This window comes from Nelumbo lutea, chromosome 2, assembly GCF_056320005.1.
Source record: "Nelumbo lutea isolate HS-2025 chromosome 2, American lotus-T2T, whole genome shotgun sequence".
Classification (NCBI taxonomy): domain Eukaryota; kingdom Viridiplantae; phylum Streptophyta; class Magnoliopsida; order Proteales; family Nelumbonaceae; genus Nelumbo; species Nelumbo lutea.
Window position 1 is genome coordinate 63,662,366 of NC_142685.1, and position 14,928 is coordinate 63,677,293.

Consider the following 14,928-nt stretch of genomic DNA (forward strand, 5'->3'; position numbering starts at 1 on the left):
TTGTGTTTATTAAAACATTTGTAATTATTTTTTGGACTGTTTTATGCTTTGTTCTTATTTCTATTGGTTGTTTTGCTTTGGTCTATTTGTTTTAAAGCATGATCGTGAAATAGTGCATAGATGTATATTAGATAGTGTATGCCCTTAACTTCAATCATATTGATGTACATAAATATTTGTGAATGAATAGTGTAAACACAATATTGTTTTATACACAAATTGGTATATTTTTGTAAATTATTTCTTAAATTGGACACTTATTAGACTCGTATTAGGTTAAAAAGTTCTCAACCATTGGATAGACTTGGGGAGTTTATCCTAATAAAGTTGATACTGGTGTGTTACCAAATTGGTAGAGCGACTTATCTCAACTACTAGGATTTGACTCCAAGCATAGTCAATGGGTGTTTGGAATAAATATTGAACTTGGACCAATTTCTAATTATACTCTAGGCCTTGGAAATAGATGGGAAAAACTAAAAAGTTACACTTAACCCTGACTTGATTATGATACTACACTAAGTTTTTCGACTGAACTTTTTTTATATGCCAATCAATGAAATCTATCAAGGGTCAAATATCTGGGCATGTTGGGATAGTTAAGGAGACTACCTGAGAGGGTAATCAAAGTGATAGGATTGGCCCTTTTGTCAGGCAAAGTGAATATTAGGGTTTACACTCTCTATGATGAAAATGTAAATTGCCGATAGTAGATTTCAATCGTATATGAAATCTGATTTGTAAAATGTATTTATATGTTATATTACTATTTTATGAAAAATGTTTGCAAAAGGTTTTAATCCTATGATCCATCTGAGCAGAGAGTGTACACTACATTTTGCAATCAAGGAAGAGGACATTCTTTGTCACTAGTGTGTTGATGATTATGAGCTGAGATGTTAGGTGTAAGAGACTATTATAGGGTTGATTACCTGATAGACTTCATTTTACATAAATCCATCATCCATAGGTCTTCATAAGGTGGTTGAATCTAAGAATCATTTATGTTTAAATGTTGGGTCCAAAGTGATCTCAAACTTATTAAATCTGGGTTTCACTGCCCTTAAGCAAACATTATGTGAGACCTTTGTGGGTCTTATGCCATACAATGGTCAAGCCTATGTGGCCTTACAATGCCTAAGTTAGTGAGCCATTAAATAAAATGGGCCTAAGGCCCATTTTTAATGTGATTAATTAATTGATCAAGTTGTCATGTGATTTGGATTGAAAATGGGTATGGATCTAAGTTTAGATCACCCATTCTCTTAAGAATATAATTTTTATCTAATTGTCTAGTGGTAAATTTCCCTGGGGCTATGGAACAATGGATTATCTCAGATGTATGCCGAAGTATTGATGATAAGATAGAATGCAATAGAAATAAAGATATGGAACAAGTTATCTACTCCTAATGATCAAAGTAAGCCCTTTCATTTTGAATCCTTTAATTTAGAATGAATCAAATCTCTCCAAGTAGGATTTGAACCTATGACAAGTTAGTTAATAGACGACTACTCTACCATTGAGTTACTAAGGAATAACGGGGGATTAGATTTCATTGAGTTCAATTCCCATTCTCAACCCATGACCAATATGAGCCTGAAATTTCCTTTGTAACTCCTAGAACTTCTTTGTAGTGGCTTGGTTCCTTACCTCATTTCATAAGAGATGTCATTTCTAGTCTATATCTTTCTATTTCTATATATGGAAAGTTAAGAAATCATCATATAATAATTGAGAAATTGCAATAGAAATGAAAAAAAATGGAGGTTTGTGATGATTTTGAAAACTTTTCTACTAGGTAACCTATTCTCCTTATGCATGAAGATATTCAATTCGATTTTTGTGGTTGGAACAAAGAAGGTGGCATCAACAACAATTAATTTTATTACTGGACAACTCATGTTGCTCATATCGATCTATTATGTGCCTCTACATCTAGCATTGTATAAACCTCATACAATAACCATCCTAGGTTTATTGTATCTTTTGTTTCATTTCTTCTAAAACAATCACAAATATATATTTTTTTGACTAGTAAGTATGCACATGCTTTATACGTGGGAATTTTAGATCATGATAATGATAGTAATAATGTATCCAAAATTTTCTCTAAAATTCATGTACTTTTTATTTTTTTTAATTTTTTTGTTTTTCACTATTAATCAGATGCAAATTGCAAAATTCAAATATGATTATGTAGCACCTCATTTTGGGCTGCAAAGTTTTGGGTATCATTGACAGCCTACCTACTTGGTGGTCTTCTTTTTCTAATGTTTTTATCATCTTAGTGTATTTTTTTATTCATTTGTCAAAAAAAATTAAGATTTAAAGATATGGAATTGAATGAGGTGAAAATTGTAGTTCAAACTACATTTTAAACCTCACAATTAAATAGGGATCAAATTCAAAAAATGGGTATTTTAGTCAAAAGAAAGCTCTACAATCTTATTCAAATTTTTAATAGTAGTGTAAAATATGGAGTTATAGATGTGTTCAATTTTTTCTATATATATATATATATATATATATATATTATTTCTATGTGCGTAAAAATAATACTATTATGTACACTTATTTTTTTTGTTTAATATGATAAATATATGATATTGTACATGTGCTTAAATGTTTTTTTGTAAAATTCATGCATTTTTTATTTTTGTATATTTATATTTTATAAATTTTTATTATTTAATTATGACATTAAAGGTATTGGACATAGATCTAGGGATGGCATTTTTCCACATCCCGACAAGGACTCAACTTCCCTGACCCCATTGGGTCGGGGATGGGGATTGTTTTGGCGGGGCGGGGACAGGGATGGAGATTAATAGGAATCCCCAATCGGGGTCGGATCGAGGATGGGGATTGAGGTCCTTGCCCCGTTCTGACCCCTATTATATATATATTAAATGTTATTTATATTAAATATATATTATATTATTTCTATATATCAAAACATATTTAAAACATTATTTATAATTTAAATTATTTATTTATTTTTCAAAAAAATATTGTTATTTAAAAAAAATCGGGGATTCGGGTCCCTATGGGGAATCCATCCCCATTGGGGATCGAGGATGGAGGACGAATTTTATTCTCGACGAGGATTGGGGACAGGGATGGGGGTTAATTTCAGAATCAAGATCGGGCATGGGGAATATGATCCCTGCCCCAAACCCGCCCCATTGACATTCCTATATAGATCTAATTAGTAGCATTTATTAGTGAAAAAATAACTTAAATATAGAATTTAATAAGATAGAATGTGAGTTAATTCCTTAAATATAATAATTAATGAAAGGTGATTAAACGGGGTGAAAATCATTAATTATAATTACATTTTTGACCTTTATAGTTAGAGATAGACTAAAAAAACAAATATAGACATTTTAGTCAAAAAAAAGTTTGACACCCTCATTTGTACTTTTTTTAATAGTATAGTATAGATTATGGATCTACTACAAGAAATTCAACGTGTAATGTAATCATTCAATGTGTATTCCTCACTAATCTCATCTTTCAATTATTCAGTCCATTCATTTTTTGAAAAATTCCCGATTAGTACCCTGTACTTTGGGCTTAATACCACTTTGATCCCTGAACTTTAAAACGTGATAATTAATGCTCAAATTTTTAATCAATCCATTAACGAATCATTAAATGATTTGAAAACATACAAATATCCTTCAAGTATCATTTAATTTTCTTTATCAATCATCTAAATTTTGAAAAGAAATTTAATATTCCCAATTCCTTAATTCTTCTTAATAAAATTATTAATCAGATACTGAATGCTCTTCAACATCATGAGCGCGTGGGCGGTTAAAAGGGAGGAATGCAAATGGATGTAGTCTACTACATCGGAGACCTCCTATCAGACTGAACTGTAAACATTCAAATGGAACACCGTGACTACTTGCACTTGCACCTGAGAGAGAGAGAGAGAGAAAAGAAAGAGAGAAAAGAAAGAGAGGCATCCAGGCATAGAGTAGAGATAGGAGAATGGAAAATCAGAAGGAAGTTCAAGCAGCCGAGGCTAAAATCTTGAATTTCGTTTATGGCTTTGCCGACACTTTAGTCCTCCGATGTGCCATTGAGCTGGGTATTGCAGACATAATCCATAAGCAGGGAGAACCCTTGACGCTCTCTGAACTGGGGCCTCAAATTCCTCTGAAGTCGGTCAACACCGACCACTTGCACAGGTTAATGCGTTACTTGGTGCACATGAAGCTCTTCACCAAGGAAACCCTAGATGGTGAAGCTCGATATGGGCTGGCTCCACCGGCTAAGTTGCTTGTAAAATGGTGGGAGGACAAGGGCTTGGCGTCAATCATATTTGGGATCACTGACAAGGATTTCATAGCACCCTGGCACCATCTAAAGGATAGCTTGGCCGGCGACGGCGAGGAGACAACTTTTGAGAAGGTGTTAGGGAAGAGCATATCGACATACATGGCTGATCATCCGGAGAAGAGTATGTTGTTCAATGAATCAATGGTTCATGATACCAGGCTCTTCACATCAGTCTTGATTCAAGACTTCAAGGATGTATTCCAAGGAATTAAGTCGTTGGTGGATGTTGGTGGAGGCTCTGGAACTGACATGGGAGACATTGCCAAGGGCTTTCCCCACCTAAAATGTACAATTTATGGTCTACCTCATGTCATTGCCGACTCCCCTGATTACCCTGAGGTCGACCGGATTTCAGGCGACATGTTCAAACATATTCACAGTGCCGATGCCATCTTATTGAAGGTAAATAAGCTTTTGTTTCAATGTCTTCACATTATTCAAGCCTAATCCTAATCCAATCTTCATCCCAACTAAACCCTCCTTCCCCTTTTTCTGGTCAGATTGGGTTGTGTTTGGCCTTGCAGCCCTACTAGTATTAAAGTTTCTATAATTTTCAGCATTCACTGTTTGTAATTTCTACTGATATTTTGTTTTTGTACTGTGATTCAGTGCATCCTCCATTACTGGGGTGATGGTCAATGCATTGAAATTCTAAAGAGATGCAAAGAATCAGTGCGTAGAGAGGGTGAAATAGTTATCATCGCCGACGCAGTAGTAGATTTGGAATCTAAGCATCCCTACTTAACAAAAACTTTACTAAGCGCGGATTTGGACATGATGCTCAACACTGGAGGAAAAGAGAGGACTGAGCCAGAATGGAAGAAGCTTTTTAATGCTGCAGGGTTCCCTGCATATAAGATTACACATGTAGCTGACGTTGAGTACTCTGTAATTGAGGCCTATCCTTATTAGCCTCCCCCCCTCCCCCGCTCCAGCAACTTTTCTTTCTTCTTATTCAGTACTAATAATAGTTAGCTTTTGTTTGGTTGCATATATATTAGTGTATGCAATTCCCACTACCTATTCCTTTTTCCACATATCTGTGACTAACACTGAATGATGGATTTCTTGACTATCTATTATCAAATCAATCTATGCAATTCCCACTACCTATTACCAACTCCTACCCAAGTGAGATTGACCATTCTAAGTTTTAATTTACCAACGGTTAGAGGTGTAAAGTGGGTTATGCCAAGCACGGTTCTTGGGTAGTTCGTACAAAGTGCGGGCCATGCCGTGCTCGTCCGTTGGCTGTTATGGGCCATGTCGCCCTTCCCTATGAAAAGTTTGGGGGTCGGCCCGACACGACTCATGGTCCAAGCCATGCGAGCTTGTGCCGTGCTGAAGGGATAGGAAATCCATTACATGGATGCCCAAGATTGCAGAATAAAGGGGGCGAATTTCAAAAATTTTCTTTCCCTTCAACTGGGAATCAAATTCCCTATTTGGAAAATCATATTTTCAATGATCATTCTTGAACCATAAACTGAATCAGATCTGAACCAAAAGGAGGAGAGAGAGATAATACCTGATACAAAGAAATAGTATCTCTCAATGGAGGTGTTCACGCCCAAGGTAGAAACCAAAAACTGCTCCCACTGAAGATGACGCAGTGCAAGGTGGAGCAGAATCAGCAGTGTCCTTCCTAAGAACTTGATTCTTCCCAAGAATCACCTTGACGGCTTGTGAATACAACTCCTACCAATCTTTTCTGCAAAAGATTGGAATCAAGATCCAATCTTGATTTCTCCCAAGCAATGGAGATCGAATTGCTATAGGCGGCGGCTGCAGGAAGGAGGCGGCTAGAAAGAATTTGCAGGGTGCAGAATTCTCTCCCTGTGATCTTAGCTCTGAAGACTAGACTTGTGTCTGTTGGATGTTATGTCTAAAGGTTGCCGCCCCCTCTTCCTTTTATAGACTTAAAGGGATCAGCTCCTAATCCCATTAGGAGTTGCTAACCCAAATCACATCTGGATTAGAAGTCCTTTTAAGATAAGGGATAATCCTTATCTTATCTACATATTAGATCAGCCAGCTCCTAATCTAATTATGAAGTTTCCAAATCTAAATCTCATTTAGATCTTGGACTCTCCGAGTGGATAGGGTGTGGGCCCAATCCTATCAGCTGATCTTATCTCAGAATTTGCCCCTTAAAGACTAATCAAATTAACCCAGTTCGAAATGGGCTTAAGGCCCATTTAGGGTTATGTATTCATTAGGCCTTCCAAACTGCTGCCCAGTTGGGCTTCCTTGTATGGCGTGGGACCCAAACATTGATCTACACATCAGCCACATTGGTTCAGCCCAGCCTTTGTTACAAGGTCTGGCCGAATACACTGTTATGGACAGTGCACCCCCTGAAACCCATCAAATGGGCTCTATGGGCCCAACACTTACCCTAAGTGGTCCCTGAGCCAAGCCACCTTGTAACACCTAGGGACTGTGGGCAGATGCAAGATTAGCCTATCAGCTATTATCCTCAATGGCCTTACACTTAACCTCTCAGCCCATAATGATCATACACTGCCCAACAAGAGAGGACCTCTCCCTTGGCTGCAAGGAACAATGTTGCACTCTCTTATCTGTGGATCCCGGGAATTAAAACATATTTGCAAATATTTCGAAACCATAATATATATATACTTTTATATCTCATATAAAATATATTTTGCAAAACAAATCTCAACGATTGAAATCGGCTGCCGGCAGTCTTGGTTTCCATTAGTGAGAGTGCATCCCCGATCATTACCTTTGTCCGACAAAGGGGCTGATCATGTCACTATGATCACCTACTCAGATGAATTCTCAGACTGTTCCAACATACCTAGGTTTTGACCCCCGCTAAGGATCTCACTGATTGGTACATCAGAGACAGCCCAATCCGACACCTAGTGCAGTATCATAATTGAGTCTTAGGGTCGGGTGTAACTTTCTAGTTTTGCCCATCAATCTCCAAGGTCCAGGGCAATACTGGAAATCTAGTCTAGTTCAAAGATTCAATTAATCTCACACTATGTGTGCCTAGGGTCTCACCCTGGTAGCTGATACAAGCTACCCCAACCGACTTAGTGGCACCACAGTGTCAGCCTTGTCAGGATAGGTTTCCCCAGACCGACCCACTGGCTGTGAACATTCTAAACTAACACGAGTCTCATTAAGTGTCCAGTTTAAGGGTATTACACAGAAACATACCAAGGGAACATGAATCAAATATGCACTTTTATTCATTTACAATAAACTCATAAAGTACATCATTTTGATTGAAGCTAAGGGCATACAAAACTGTCTAACACGTGCTGCAGGTCGGGCTGACCCATGGGCCAAGCCTTGGCCAAGTCAGGCCATGGATCGGGTCAAAGCTATTCTTGCATATTTATTTGAAAAAATTAAAAAAAATTAAAATTTTAATTTTATATGAATTTTGATGTACACAATTGCTTATATATACAATAATTAAATAAATTAATTTAATAAAATCGAAACACAATTGTTTATTTTATTAATATATGATATAATATATTATTATATAATATATATATAGTATATATGGGCCGTGCTAGCATGCAGGCTGCAAGCGGCACGACCTGATTTACACCTCTACCAATGCTAAATAATTTTCTTGGAAAATTTTGTTCAATAAAAACTGGATCATATACATGTAGGCCCTACATACCCAAACTGAACACAATTATATATATAGTCTCAATTTGGAAGGACTACAAATACAAATATGAACAAATAGGTAAGTACAAATACATATAAAAGACATACAAAATAGAAGGTTTTTCACTCTACATATTTGTATTTGTATTCCTTTCATACTACTATTAAAAGTCTCCAAAACTACTATTAAAAATTTTACTAGCAGTCATCAAATTGTCGCTAAAAGAAGTATCGTTAGAAGTTTTAGTAGTAGTTTTCTTGGCTACCGATACAAACAAAAAATTACCGCTAGAAGTTTTAGCAGTAGTTTTCTTGGTTACCAATACAAACAAAAAACAGTCGCTAAAAGTACTTTTAGTGACAATTAGACTTGTTCATGAGTCGGGCTTAGGCTTGGCTTTTGCTAAAAGTTCAATGGGCCCGACCCGAAGAATGAGCCCAACAAAGTGTAAAGTCAGGCCCATAAATAGGTATAGTGGCAGCTATGACTGCCACTACAAGATGGACCAACTACCACTATAAGTTTGATGTGTATTTTTTAGCGACAAACGTGAAATCTATATATATATTTTGGGTAAAATACAAAAACCTCCCCTGAAGTTTCTGACAATCATAAAAATCTCTCCTCAACTTTAACTTTAACAAAAACCTCTCTTAAACTTTTAAAAAACTCAACATAAACCTCCCTTCCCTCATTGTCCCAAATGAAAACATTTGATTGATGCATGATTTCTTTAAAATACACATTTTACCCTTTTGAATATGATGTCACATAAAATGAAATAACCCATTTACCACCCTTTTTTTCTCCTTGAAACTCCACCGAGTTCAAACTCATGCCGTCGTTTTTCTCTCTGAAATTCCATTGAGTTCAGACTCATGCCACCTTTTTTTCACTCTGAAATTCCATTGAGTTCAGACAAATGCCCTAGAGACGGTATGCAAACCTGTGAAGGTAAAAGCAAGCAGTTCTTACTATTGATAAACCAATCCGGTAGAGAACACTCCATTTTTTTTACCTCAAAATGTCCACCAATTCATTGGAAATCCAACAATAAATACACACTTATAATGCTTATACAAAGAAACATGGACAATAGATCTCAGATCTCATGTTCACTTTCAATCCATGTACTAGAATAGTGATGAAGAAGGAACTTCACACTCAGGCATACACAAAATGCCTATCTGTCACAATTTCCTCAAGCACCAAAAGAATTCCGAGGGTATCTTTAGACAAAGAGGAGAACATGGTGGAGTAATTTGATATCTCATATTCTTTAGTTGGAAGTGCATTAAACAAACCGGTTCTATCCAGTCTTACTCAGCCTTGCTTAGTTGTATCAAATGAATTAAATATATTCCTAACAGTCTATAAATGTTAGAATAGTAGAGTAAAATAGAAGTTGGTTACTTGTACAACTGTATCTTGCCGCGGGTATTTTTTCTGTTACAACTTTCTCAGTCTTGTCTATATATACATGTCTCTTCTAATTTAATGAATATGAGTTTCATTCGTCACTTGATACCTATCTTCATGGTATCAGAGCAATGATCCACCATTTCCACTACTCTTTTTTTTTCTTGTTTCATCGGTTCCTTTGTTTCCGCCAGTGATTCAGCCCTCGTTTGAAGATATTCAACTCTTGTCCGAGATTTTTTCTCTTCCATCTCTTTTTTCGAAGATTCAAATTCATGTTTTGTCGTCAGGTGTCCTCTGTTTTTTTTTTTTTTGGGAATGGAGATTGGAATTGATTCTCCATACTTTCTACATCCTTCAGACAATCTGGGAGTAGTGTTGGTTTCATGCCCTCTCACTGGAGATAATTTTCAGATGAGGCAATGCGGGATGACCAATGCACTTAGAGCCAAAAATAAGTTTGGTTTTGTTGATGGATCTCTCCCACATCCGACATCAAGTGCACTCGATCCTGGTGCCTGGATTAAATGCAACTCCATGGTGGTTGCATGGATCTTTAACTCATCAACAAGAGAAGTTTATGACAGCGTTGTCTTCATTGAATCAACCGCCGATATATGGAAAGAATTACGAGAGAGATTCTCTCAAGGAAACATTCCCTGAATTCATCAACTAAAGAGTGATATTGCTCTGTCTTAACAAGGTGAACTATCTATAACCGGTTATTTCACCAAGCTAAAAGCATTATGGGATGAAATAAACATGCTTACAAGTCATCCAATCTGTACATGCAGAGCTGCAAAGCTCCAAACATCCGAGCGTGAAAAAGAGAAACTATATCAGTTCCTTGTGGGACTGAATGAGTGCTTCAATGCAATCCGGTCAAGTATTCTTGGAACAGACCCTTTGTCATCACTAAATAAGGATTACTCTCTTGTTACCTAGGAAGAACGCCATTAAATTCTCGTCTCTCTTGGACTTTGCAACCTGAGGCAGAAACCTTAGTTGCCAATTCATCCAAGAATGGAAACTCCCGATCCAAATATTTTTGTGAACATTGCAAGCGCACATGACACACCAAAGATCGGTGTTATGTACTTGTTGGGTACCCACCTCACTAGAATTGCCACAAGAATGGAAAATCTACTACACAAACCAATACCTCAAAGAGTGATAAATCAGCATCTTGGGCAACTATTGCTAACACTTTTACTATCTCACTAGATCAGTCATCTCTAATAGTTGGACTCACCATGCACTAGTATACTCAATTGATCTCATTCTTGAACTCTGAATCTCTTAATTTTGCAGCCATTGCCACTGTTAGTAAGCCTATTCCACCATCTATTGAATGGATCATGGATAGCGATGCATCTGATCACATGATCTCTTGCTCATCTTATTTCCACTCTTCTAAGCATGTTCATACACCTATCCTACCACCAAATGGTTCTGTTACTTATGCCACCCTTTGTGGTTCTGTCATTATTGGATCTTACACTTTGCATGATGTTCTGTTCATTGTTGCATTTAAATGCAATTTGTTATCAGCTAGCAAATCACACAACAACTTAATTGTGCAACTATTTTTTCTTCTCCTCTTCCCTGTACACTTCAAGACCAAAACTCCAAGGTTGTGATTGGGACGGGTGAACTTCGCAATGGCATGTATCACTTCACCTTCTCCCCCACTCCACTTCTGTTAGTTGCAAATCTTTCCACTACTTCCATCAGTCTTGAGCTTTGGCACAAACGCTTGGGTCATGCCTCACAAACCCGCATGGAGCTCATTCCTGGCATTTCTACTTCTAGCATGAATAAATATTGTGATACATGTCACAGAGCCAAACAAGTCCACATACCATTCCCCATTAGCACTCCACGTAGCCCTTTTCCTTTTTTTCTCTGATTCACTGTGATATTTGGGGTGGCTACAAGACGCCCTCACATTCTGGTGCACTGTATTTCCTCACCATTATTGATGACCATACACGATGTACTTGGGTTTATCAGTTAAAAAATAAATCAGAGGTTCTTCTTGGGCCTTGAAGTTACACATTCAACATTTGAAATTTTTCTTATTCAACACAAATATGCATTTGATATTATCCAAGATATAGGACTCCAAGACTACAACCCCTATGCCACTCCAATGGGAACAACAAAATCACCTTGTTGATAGCTCTAGTCCACTTTACTCAGATCATGTCCAATATCACAGACTAGTAGACCGACTTGTTTACCTCACTACCACTCGCCCCGAATTAAGCTTTGCAACCAACCACCTAGGCCAATTCATGCATGAGCCTTATCAAGAACATTTAGATGCTACACTCAGAGTTGATTGATACATTAAAGGCACACTCTCTACTAGGTTATTTTTCTTAGCTTCAAGCAAGTCTCAACTCCAAGTTTTTTGTGATTCTAATTGGGCGAGATGCCCCATTACTCGCCACTCCACTATTGGCTATCTTACTTTGGTTGGGGATCCCCCCATCTTATAAAAGACTAAGAAACAATACATAGTTTTATGATCCTCTACTAAAGCTGAATATCGTGCCATGGCTGCTGCATCTTCTAAAATTATCTGGTCACAACAAGTTCTTTCTGAACTCACTATTACTTTGAACGGACCTCCAATTCTTTACTATGATAACAAAGCTACTTTTCACATTGCTACAAATCCAGTTTTTCATGAACGCATGAAACACATCGAGATTGATTATCACTTTGTGTGTGACCTTATCCAACGTGGTGATTTACTTACAACACATGTGTCAGGCAGTACTCAACCCACGAACCTGTTTACAAAGGCTATTCTGGCTGACCATTCCTTGGACACTTATCCAAGTTGGGCATCAATGAAGCTCCAACTTAAAGGGCGAGGGGTTAGAATAATAGAGTAAAATCAAAGTTGGTTACATGTACAACTATATCTTTCCACGTGTATTTTCTCTATTACAATTGTCTCGGTCTTGTCTATATATGCATGTCTCTTGTAATTTAATGAATATGAGTTTCATTCGACACTTGATACCTATCTTCAGTAAAAATATACAAAGTGCTATAAAATCATACAATGGGAATCTTTCATTCATCTTTTGATTGAAGCTCTCATAAACTATATAAAAATCAAGAGAGTCAAGGGAAAACCCAACCTTCACCAAAGCCTCATAAACATCATTAGGAACAAGAAATCCACGACCCTTTCTAGGTCTAAAAAAGCTTATTGAACAACCTCAAGAAGAAACTTGTTAAGAGCAACAAATTCTTCAAAGCTCATTGTTCCATTTTGATCAAAGTCATACATTCTGATCATTTGCTTGATCGATAATGGGTACTTGGAAAAAAACATAGAAGGCCATATTTTGCCTAGGTAAAAGGGTAAAATGGGTACTTAAAAAATAATGCATCAATCAAAAGTTTTTCATCTAGGACAGTGACAAAGGGTGGTTTATGTTGAGTTTTCCAAAATTTCAAGAGAGGTTTTTGTAAAGTAAAACTTGAGGGGAGGTTTTTATGATTGTTAGAAACGTTAGGGGAGGCTTTTGTATTTTTCCATATAACCTGTATTTTTTAAGATTTATTTTTAATTTGCTTCAAATAACGTGTTTTCTCTACATTCATCTAAATTGAAACGAAATACAAAATTCAAAACATCAATTACAAATAAAATTTAGGGTCCGTTTTGTTCGCAATCGGAATCAAAATCAAAATGGCTTATTCCCATATTCTGTTTTGTTTGGTTCAGACAAGAATGAGAATGAGATTTCATTCCCAAGGGAGGGGAAGGGAATGACCATTCCCTCAAATGGGGGAATACCATTCCAACAGGAATGGGAATGGAATTCTGATTCCATCCAATCAGATAGTTGGAATCGAAATAGGCCCATTCTGATTCTGATTCTAGACCCTTATTCCTATAAACCAAACGGAGCCTTAAAAAGTTTATTCTCTATTCAAAACATTTGAGTCATACATACAACTTAGTTTTAAATTGCTAGATTCTTTATTACAAATTATATCATCCATTCTCAAAATTCAAAACACTTAACTAACAAAAACTTCTCCCAAAATCAAATGAAGATGAATATATGCACAAATGATGAAATCAAATTATTAAACTCGGTCCCACATAGATATAATATGTCCAAAGTACACTTAATTGTCCCTTTATCCTGTGGTGACTTAATCGTGTTGTACAGGTAATGTCTTCTCTATGAAAAATATTGGTGTTATCAAAATATTGGTATAGAGCTACACTTTATTTGTAGTTCCATTCTAGTGGTTGTGAACATGGTCGGGTTTTGTTACCTTATCGATGGAGCAGTGAGGTATTGAGTTTTTTTAGTTTCATTTTTCATTTTGAGTTTTCTAATGTAAGGTCCTAATTGTAGATGAAGCTTTAACTTTTGGGGCAGTTGTGATCAGAAAGGAATTGACCAATGGGGACCAAAATTGCATTGCTTGTTTAGAATTCAATTTAGAGTAGCAAAATGCTCATACAGGAAAGCCAATTGGTTTGTCCTTAAAGGCTAAAATCTTTGGATTCCAAATTTAATTAGCATAATTGGTCCAAAGAAATGTCAACTCACTAACAGCTAGAGGTAAAGTTGATTACTTTAATATAATATCCTTTTTTTCAATATTCAAAGTCTAATATTAGTAAGTGTTTGTCATTGACAAACCTGGAAAAAGGGATTGTTATAGAACTGGGTTCAGCTGACTAGGATTACCCTTTAGACAGCCTTCTGAAAGACTAACAACATGTTGACCTACTAAGGTTACTGGATCATGAGCTGATTGATTTGCTATCTCAACACACTGTCCAAAAGATCTTTGGATGCTAGAGTTAATATGATGTTCAGATTATCCAAAGAAATACAAACTCAATGACAAATAGTTTATCTAGAGGTGAAGTTGATTAGCTATTTTAATAAAATATCCCTGTTTTGTTATCAGTAAACAAGGTTCAATATAGTTTTTGTTGTTGACTTAGTTGGGAAAATGGGTTGTTACAGAATTGAGTTAAGCTGACCAAGATCAAGTTTTAGGCAGTGTTCTAAAACACTGACAAGACATTGCCCTCCTGGGGGAACTCACATTGTTTGTCCCCAAGGGATAGAAAATTTTCTGTCTCGTCCAATAACAGCCGAACATGCCACCCTCCCCTCTTTCTTTTGAATTTGACGGTAATAACAGTCCAGATTCTAAAATTTATTAAAAATAATTAATTCGCTTATTATTCCCTTTCTCCCGAGTTGCACTGCCTCTATACAACATCGACATACAGTCTGAATCTCACCGCTGTAGAAGACGATCTACAGCCTTCATCTCCCTGTAAGAACCAATTACTCAATTTTTTTCTATTGCGACTTGGTTATTATTGGCTACAAAGAAAACTCGCGCAATCAAAAGTTGAAACAAGGGACCTGACTAGTATTCCCAAAGGACTCTACTGAATTCATTCACTCTTTCCATGAAGAACA

General features: G+C 36.6%; 1 protein-coding gene across 1 annotated transcript; it reads left to right on the forward strand.

Annotated features, from left to right (window-relative positions):
* The first annotated feature begins 3,831 nt into the window (after positions 1-3,831).
* LOC148871174 ((RS)-norcoclaurine 6-O-methyltransferase-like) lies at positions 3,832-5,391 on the forward strand. Its single transcript, XM_088972292.1, has 2 exons — positions 3,832-4,758; positions 4,966-5,391. Exons 1-2 carry the CDS (start codon positions 4,006-4,008, stop codon positions 5,266-5,268), a joined length of 1,056 nt encoding a protein of 351 aa, XP_088828418.1. The 5' UTR covers positions 3,832-4,005; the 3' UTR covers positions 5,269-5,391.
* Positions 5,392-14,928: the final 9,537 nt, after the last annotated feature.